Here is a 9467-nt window from a genome sequence, read left to right on the forward strand (position 1 = left end):
TTTTCTTGTAGTGTTTCGTCCAATTCCGAGAATATTTCCTTACTAGGATTTCTGAAACCAAAAACAACAGAAAACAACAGAATCGGCTCTTCGGCATCTCGTCAATAGGTTAGTGCCGGAAAATGCATAATAATGACATATAATGTGTATAAAACATGTGAGTATCATCATAAAAGTAGCATGGAACATAAGAAATTATAGATACGTTTGGGACGTATCAGTCGTTTGTTGTGAACAACATCTTCTCCATCTGGCGATTCGCTATTTCCATGAGCGCTGCTATTGTTTTCGGATTAGTCCTTCCTAATCCTCGACTAAGTCCTTTCTTTCGGATTCTAGTAACAAACGCATCTATTGCTCTTTCGTCAGATATGTTCTCTGCCGAGTTTTTGATAATGTTCCACCTCTGGATGTACATCCTCATTGGCTCATCATACTTCTGTCTGCAGGCCCATAGGTGCTATATTGACGCGGGTTTCTTGCATGTGGATAAGAAGTTTTTCACGAACATGTCCTCGAAAGTTTCCCAGCTGTCGCTTGATCCTGGAGGTTGCTTTTTTATCCATGACCTCGCTGCTCCGCTTAGGTGAACCTGGATACTTTGCATAGCAGTTGCTTTGGTTCCACCCGTTAGTTTTACTGTCTCCAGGTAGTCGACTAACCAGTCCTCAGGATCTTGCAAACCATCGAACTTCTTATAGTTGTCGGGCAATTTAAACCGATATGGGACTCGAGTTTTACAAACTCTTCGAGGGAAGCAAGAGATCCCGCACATATCCTCCTCATCTACTTCTGGTGAATGCCGGCATTCTCTCCTTTCTTGCTGCGCTCTATCGACTCGCGCATTTGTCGTAGTATCTCTCGCACCACCCGTTCTTGGAGGATCTTGCACTGTCACAGCTGGTCGTGGACTATTTTGCCTCGGAGCACCTTCAGGAGGTGCACTTGTACTTGCAAACGCTGTTCCCATGGCTCCAACTCCTGCCATAGCCATGTTGTACAACGCTTCTCTTGAATCTCCGGGAGGTGGCCTGGATGCCAGTATAAAGGCCTGAGTCGCCATGTATCCAGCTTCCGGTGTTTTGGGGATAATGTTCCCTCTTGTGTTTATCGACATGAAAGATATGTCGAGGTTTTGGATCAGATGTTCCCTCTCGCCTTCAGGTATATGCTGCAGCCAAGATCTTCCTCTATTGCGAGCTTCTGTATGGTTATCTCCTGAAGTTCCTGATTGTCGACTCTGCTCAGCTCTTCGCCTACTTGACGCGGAAGCTGCAGCTTTTCTTTGCTCGAGTATCACCCTATGTTTTTCCAACTCTCGGCCAGCACGAGCGAGTCTATATTGGTATGCTTGCAACTCCTCCGCCGTAGCCGTGGCTGTCATCGGATCTGTACCATTCAAGGCTCTTGATGCTCTATCCCAAGTTGCTTGCGAAAGTTGCACCCTTTGGCGCGGTGTAGGCCCGACATATTTGTTGCCTAAACCTCGCGTAAGATCCGCGGGATCGATGTATGGATTTCCCAAATCATCGAAAGCCTCTGATGTTTCGTCCTCTTGGCGACTTTTCTCACCAATCATGCAGACTTGATGGTATGTTGCCATTGTATGCTCATCTTCAGGGTTGGTGACACCGTCGTAACGATCGGTGAAGACCTCCCAAATAGAAGTAGATTTGTCGATGAAGCTGAAGCTGTCGACGCTTTCCGAGTCGCTGTCCAGACCAGAATCCGTGAACGACCCGAAAGACATCCCGCCGAACAGATTGGCGAGATCTCCACCGGCGGCGGGCTTGATGCTGCTTGTCGACGAAGTTTTGCTGCCGCTCGACTTGGTTGACGATGATGATCCCGAGAAATCAGGACCAACCGCTAACGGTCCCGAACGGATCGATGCCGCTAAACGATGTGAACCTTCTCTCCCGACGCAAAAGTAGAAGCTCCCGAACTTCAGCTCCATTGGTTCTTCCAAGTAGGCATATGCATCCAAACGGGCGGGGGGGGGGGTGAGGAACAAAATCAACGAGACCAGTTTTGATCTGTTTACCTCCGTCCATCGCATTGCTTGCCACCGAAGATGTCGACGATGTTGAACGTGCCATCGAGATCAGCTCATTGTCGCCTCTAATTCCCACAGACGGCGCCAATTGACAAGGTATCGACTTGTCAATGCCTACAAGTTGTAGACTAGGGTTTTCGTAGAAGTAGAGAGCAAGTAGATCTCGAGGGTTTCAGCCGGAAAAGTACTCGACTTCTAGGAAACTAGGGTTGTGTTGACAATGTAATCGATCCCTTCTTCGTCCCTCGACTCCCCCTTATATAGGAGGTGGAGCCGAGGGTTTCGTATTACACAAGTTACAAACTCCGGGAGACTCTTTGAGTTCGACCCGTAAAGTTACAAATCTCTTTATTCCTAATCTATCTTTCCTTGCCATAGTCGATGCTTTAGTAGGCTTCCGGGATTCGTATTCTTCGGGTTATGGGCCTTCAATAAACCCCGGGTACCATTTTCGGCAGGTCCATTGAGGATGCCTATATCACATGGCAAAAAAAAGTACAATGGAAGTACAACATAGCTCTTTTGTGTAACAAGAGAGCCACATTTTTTGAGCATCAAAGAACACCACACGTAGCATGGGCAACACACAACACCCGACAAGCAAACCCTATCCCATACAACAGGCCTACATCTACGTGCATACCCGAATGTACAAACAACAAATCTGTTGGAAAGAAACACCATTAGGTCATGTACAATGCAAGATGCTTAGTACGGTGTTTAAAAAATGAAATAAACTTTTTTAAGCACTAATAGTGCTTATCTGTATAGTAGATGCACCTAGTTAGGCATCTGCTTAGAAAAAAATGTTTATTTTGCTAAGTCTCTGTAACCACTCCTGAGTCGCCATTGTACATGCCCTTACACCACATTCAGAATTTGACACCATCATAAGACAACAACAATTAAACGAAGAAACATGGTAGGCCGCAAAAAAACTAACAAATAAAAAAATGAAGAGGTCGACCCATGCAGGTCTCGAACCTGCGACCTTGCTATTGCAACTATAGATATGTCAATCTAACTAGTGAAAATAAGAACTAGTGCTTAGACAAAAGAAAAAGGTATATTTTGCTAAGTATCTCTTTAAGTACTCCCCAGTCCCCATTGTACATACCCTTACACCATATATTCAGAACTTGACACCGTCATAAGACAACAACGATTCAACGATGAAACATGGCAGACCGCTAAAAAAATTTAAAAATAAAAATAAATAGGCTGGCCCATGCAGGTCTCGAACCTGCGACCTTCGCGTTATTAGCACGACGCTCTAACCAGCTGAGCTAATAGGCCAGTTGCCGGATGTTTGATTGAAATTTTGATAATTAATTTTAAATACGAGGAAATGCTATAGCAATCAGCCAGGTAAAGGGACAGAGTACCACAACTGATCAGATTTTGGGAGCGAGAATACGATCTTCAGTTCTTTTTTGTCCATTTAAGAATTCAGAAACAAAACATAGGGCAAAAACAGATAACATCTGCCAAGATGATCAGCCTGCGTATGCTCTCCCGCTGTGTTTATCTGTGTCAGCCGTCGGCTCAGGTCAATTCCTCTATGCCCTAGTTTAATTAGTTCTTCTGTCCGGTGTGCGGGTCGCGTGATCAGCATAGATGCGATCAAACCACTCGTTTTCGCTGTCGCTTACATCTCAATCATAAAGCGTTCTGATCGGCGACTAAGTACCGGTCCGTGGAACCACATGGCGATCAAGATAAATCACTCTGGTCTCATTCGACCTCCCTGTAAACACAATGCCTTCTTCCGAGCCGAGATGTATTTTTTTCAACTTGGTGAAGCAGAGGACCTGTTTGGCAACCAACTTGGAAAGTGGAAGCTTCAAACACGCTTCCTTGCGCGTCAGGATCAACGGGAGAAAGTCTAACAGGTACGCTCTACAATCTACAAGTGTACCTCAACCGCAACCGCGTCTTCATCATTGTCGCAACCTCAAACAAAGCACAAGTGGTACGCTCTACACTCTACAAGTGTACCTCGCGCGCGCTCTTGGATCTTATATATAGCAGCGCAGCCCTGCAGCGAAGGGCACTCAGCACTCAGCACTCTGCTTCTCATCCAACACCTGCAGAAACCAAAGCAAAGCAGCAATGACGCAGAAGATCGTGATCCAGGTGCAGATGTCGAGCGACAGGTGCCGGCAGAGGGCGATGGCGCTGGTGGCGGCGGCGCGAGGGGTGGACTCGGTGGCGCTGGCCGGAGACGCCAAAGACCAGGTGGTGGTCGTCGGCGACGGCGTCGACCCCGTTAAGCTCACCAGCGCGCTGCGCAGGAAGGTCGGCCCCGCGCACCTGGTGCAGGTCGGCGACGTCAAGAAGGAGGAGGACAAGAAGCCGGCGGCGGCCGCGGCCGAGGTGGTCGAGTACCAGTCCAACCCGGGGTACTACTACCCGTACCACTACCAATGGCAGCCGGAGCCGGTCAGCGTCGCCTACCCTATTTCTGCCGGCGACGGCTACGGGTACGCGTGCGCGCGGCCGGACACCTGCTCGATAATGTAGATTAGTACTCCATTGTACACTCATACCGATTTTTCCAAATCGTACAAGAGCTCAGGCTCTCAAGCCGGCCGTGACTGCAAGTGCAAAGCTTGAGTAGATCCCCTCCCCTCTTTTTTCTCTCTGGGTTGAATGATAGCAATCTGTAGCGCTACCACTGCTATGACTCGGCTTCAGAAGCATCAAATTCTGTTGTTCGCTCTCAGCTATTATGTGTTGTTCATTGTTTCTTTTTATCCATGAGCTAGATTGAACATAGTGGTATATGACTTTTATTTAGGCATTGATGCCTTCCATATTTACATATATTATACTCAGAGAGCATGTGAAATATATGTCTTTTATGTGTCAATCCATATGTTTCGATCTGAGCCACATATCAAACAAATACATGTACTCTTGATCAAAAATATAATAGCGAGAGAACAAATTCTGCAAATTTAAATGGCAAAACCGATTTGCAAACTATTTGTGTTGTACCAACTTTCAGGTATCGGCTCGAGATGAGAGCATCTCTAGCAGATACCCCATCCGACGGTATCACATAACACGGATGGGGTTAACCACATCGGGATTTTTGGCTGCGAAAAACAACGACACAGAGCAGATCCCGCATAGCAATACCGTAAAATGAAATATGTTTTTTTACGGTATATGGATGTTGTATATGTTATGCTGAATCGCCCCCATCTGCAAAACAGGGTGTTGCTGGTTTATGTATATCTCATTCAAACATAGCAATATAAATCAAATTTATTTTTCAAATCACATGGTACAACAACATTCAAATTACAGTACTTTCTCAAATCAAATAATTAAACAAATGAATGGTCCAATGAAGAGAATACGATAGTTTCACACATATTGAGAATGAAATGTCAAAAAACATAAATTAACCGCCAAGCAATTCACAGTGATGTTAGAAAAAATACTCTCGCAGCTGGGTATGCTTGTCATTATCCTCAATATGCTTGTATGTCTCAAGAAAAGCTTTGATTCGATTAGGATTTCTAGCAAGCTTCACACAGCTGCCAACATTGTCAAATTCAAAGGGAAGATCCATATCTCCATCATCCCATATTATGCATGATCACGCAAGCAGTGATGATGTTATGAAGGGTTTTCTTATCCTAAAATTTGGCTGGCCCTCGAACAATAGCAAACCTAGGTTACGAAACACCGAAGACTCTCTCTATGTCCTCGCGAGTAGTTTCTTGATTTTTGCAAAATGAGCTTCATTCCTGTTGGCTGGTTTGGGTATGGTTTTCACAAATGTGGACTATTTTGGATAGATCTCATCTGCTAGATAATACCCCATGTTATGTTCATGGACTGTTAAGTTGCAAGCCGGCGCCTCACCATTGACAAGCTTACCAAAAAGAGGTGATCTTTGCTGGACATTGATGTCGTTCGAAAATCCTGTCAGGCCAAAGAAAGCATGCCAATCCAGGGATCCTCCGAGGCCACGGCTTCAAGCACAATAGTTGGATCACGAATTGCCCAGTGCACTGATCGTGCCATGCTGCCGGGCAATTATTTCACGTCCAATGCATACATTCGATGCTGCCAAGCATCCCTGACCAGCTCCTTGCCTCATTCACAGCCAGCAACCTGTTTGTGGCCTCCTCACTCGGAGCTCGGAGATACTTTTCTCCGACCACACAGATCACTGTCTTCGCAAAGAGGCGAATTGATTTGATTGACGTATCTTCACCAATTCGAAGATACTCGTCCGTATAATCGACGCCTATTTCGTAAGCCATAATCCCCATCGCCGTCGAGATTTTCTGGTACGGGGTAAACCCGATGAGGCCGGTGGCATTTCTCTAGCAAGTGAAATAACAGCACCTCTCCTCGCATTCCTTCACTATTGTGACGAGCATCTCTTGGCTCATCTGAAGCCGTCTACGGAAGAGATGCGCAAGATAGGTAGGCTCCTCGGTGAAGTAATCCCGCATCGGCATCTCCGAGCCCATCGCTCGGTTGCACGGGATGCAAAGGTGCCCGATGTTTGATCGTCGCCTCTTCCTCTTCCTATTCTCCTCGTTGTGTAGGTTCTGCACCGCGACCACCGGTAGGGGGGAACCCGAAGGCGGTGGTTGCAACACTGGCGCGCTCTAGAGCGGGGGCGACAAGGACGAACTCGGGCACAGGGATGACGCGGACTAGCGGTGGTGACGCGAGCGGGCTCGGGCGGTGACATGGGTATACCATATTAGGTACTCAACATGGACAACCTTGGTGCGGATTCAGGATGAAGCGTACAAGGCCCATGAAGCCCAAGAGGAGTCCAAGAATATGAACTACACGAAAATAGGCAAGTATATGCAATATCGGGTATACCGACATAGATCATTGTAACCGATCCGGATGTGAACTCTGAGACCTAGCCCACTATATAAGGTCTTGGAGGAGCCACCAGGAAGGTATCGAACCCTTATAATCTCACACATCATTGCAAACCCTAGTTTTAATACAATCTCGATGACTTTAGCCTCCTACTTACTTTTCATCGGATGTGCCCGTGTACGGTTTACCTAATTCGCACTACAGAAATCTCAAAAAAATCTACTACGATCCATTAGGCCACTTATTATTGGCGATCGATCAGACGCGTATGAAACCTGACCGTACATCCCGCGTCGCTCACCGGAGCGGTTCATTGTACGCTCCGTGTGGCATGGATCTGTAGAGAGTCGTCTCTCTCAGGTCAAGGTCTTTGTATAATCCCAGATACTCTGCCAGATCTGCACCGGTTCCAATTAATGTAGTCCGTAGATACAAAACGAACACGTCAGTCGCTTTCTCCCGGTGCCCTCTGAATTCTAATCCTGCCTTGGTGTAGGCAAGCCTTTACGTGGTTTGAAGTAACTAAAGAATGGAGATTAATGAAGCACGTGGGCTGCTCAGACAATCAACAGTCCAAACGGGATTAGAAATCAGTAAAGCGCCGCTGGCACCAACAACGGCAAGAGGACCCTGATGATCGGCTGATCGCCTTTCTCTAAATCTCTGCCGCTTATTTTTGATGATCATGTTGCACATATTAAGCAGAAAAAATGGTGGCGAGAATAACGGAAATCAAGAAATGAGACCTTCGGAGGCAAATGGACGTACACCTTGCATGCAAGCCAGGTGAGCGATTACGCCTTGAGTCTAGGGGAGGGGCGAGAAGTACACCTAGTCATTCCTCGGGCCGGGATAGGTTTCGGGCCAGGCTTGAAAAAACCCGAACATAAATTCCTAGGTCCGACCTTCAGGCTTACAAATCAGGCCCAAACCCGGCCCGAATAGAGAAAAGACCGGCCTGGCCTGACAAGCCTGGCCCGAACTGAGCTAAAATCACGTTTTTTGCAAGCCTGGCCCGAACTGACTAAAATCTCGTTTTTTGCAAGCCTGGCCCGGCCCAGCGTCCGGGCTAAAAAATCAGGCCCGAACCTAACCGACATGCAAGCCCGACCTGGCCCGTCCTAGGATTTTCGAGCCGGGTCGGGCCAGGCCGTCCGGGCTGGGCTGCCCATGCCCAGCTGTAGCGTGAAGGGCAACCGAAGCGGTGAGAGGTAGTCGGGGAAAGGCGTGGGCGGGGGTTGGTGTAGTCATCGCTGAACTGTCGGTGGTCTTGGGCATAAATACGAAGGAGGGGAGAAACAAATAATAGTACCATGGTCCGGGGCATCTAGCATTTTACCCACAATGATTGGCCATACAATCAAGGTTCATAATGAAAATGAACATACACCTACTATTTACTATCTGCGTCGAAAAGGGGCAGCAATGATTTGGCGGGAGTCTAAAAGTCCTGAAGCAGGTGACATAAGGGATGGGCTATGCATATGTGGTACCCACCTATCAAGTACCGGTGTGGCGTCGGTAATCAGTTGTGTCCGACCTTTCCTTGTGAATTGGGATCGGTCTAAAAGCGTCAGATGATTTATTGAAGGCAAAAGTCTGTTTTAAACCTTGAATTCGTAGGTGAAGTCTGAAATAGACCTCAAACTATTAATCCCTCGAAACTGAACCCTGAACTATTTGATCCCAGCCAATCCCGGCTGATTTTTGTTATATGCTCGTTTGATGGCCAGGGATGCTGACGTGCCACTGGGAACAAAGGAACGAAACAGAGTACTAATCTCCTTTCTTCCTTTTTTTCCGTTCGAAGCCAGCAAGGTGAGGAAGAAATTCGGGTTTGGGATGGAATTGATTGCCACCAGCGATCTAGGAGAGGCTGGCGAGGTATCGTATGGACTCGATTTGGAGCCCGTCGCAGTTGCAGGGCGGCGCAACGCGCTGCAGTACGGCGCGGGGGAGAGGATCCGCACCAGGGCGTCGCGGCGGAGAGGAGAAGATAAGCTCGCGGCGAAAGCACGGGGGCGCGGAGGCAGAGGAGTCGCAGCGGCAAAGGGCAATCGTGCATCTCCAACCCGGTGACCCAAACGGAGGCGCTGGACCGTCCGTTTTGGACCGTTTGGGTGGTCACGCGGACAGCGCCCCGCGTTCGCGTGTCCGTTTGGGTCGCACGCTGCGCCCAACGCGGCGATCCAAAAAGCCGCCACGTGGTTCGTCTTCCCTGCGCGACGCTGTGCCATGGCATGCCTCGACTGGATAGCAATGGCGGACGGGACACCACGGTTCCCACGCGCGCGCGGAAAGACCATGGGCGCGCGCTCGCGATCAAGTTTCCTGCCCAAGGCCGCCAGCTATAAAAGACGCCGGCGGCCTCACAGACCTCATCACACCCGCTCCGCCGTCCTCTCCCCCTCTTCCTTCTCTGGCGCGCCATGCCACGCCATGCGGACGCGCGTTGGGTCGCCGATGATGAGGCGCTCTGCGTTGCTGCCGAGGGGGCGGCGAAGAAGGAAGAGGACACGGAGATGGTGGAGGCGGCAGCGGA

General features: G+C 48.5%; 1 protein-coding gene and 1 non-coding gene across 2 annotated transcripts; one reads left to right on the forward strand and one right to left on the reverse strand.

The window, feature by feature from the left end:
- Positions 1–3278: 3278 nt before the first annotated feature.
- TRNAI-AAU lies at positions 3279–3352 on the reverse strand. The gene has a single exon. It is a non-coding gene; the product is annotated as a tRNA-Ile (tRNA).
- Positions 3353–4141: 789 nt separating this feature from the next.
- Positions 4142–4609, forward strand: LOC124687755 (heavy metal-associated isoprenylated plant protein 47-like). The gene has a single exon (XM_047221504.1). The coding sequence runs from the start codon at positions 4169–4171 to the stop codon at positions 4577–4579; it is 411 nt and encodes a 136-aa protein (XP_047077460.1). The 5' UTR covers positions 4142–4168; the 3' UTR covers positions 4580–4609.
- Positions 4610–9467: the final 4858 nt, after the last annotated feature.

This window comes from Lolium rigidum, chromosome 2 (genome assembly GCF_022539505.1).
Source record: "Lolium rigidum isolate FL_2022 chromosome 2, APGP_CSIRO_Lrig_0.1, whole genome shotgun sequence".
Taxonomy (NCBI): Eukaryota; Viridiplantae; Streptophyta; class Magnoliopsida; order Poales; family Poaceae; genus Lolium; species Lolium rigidum.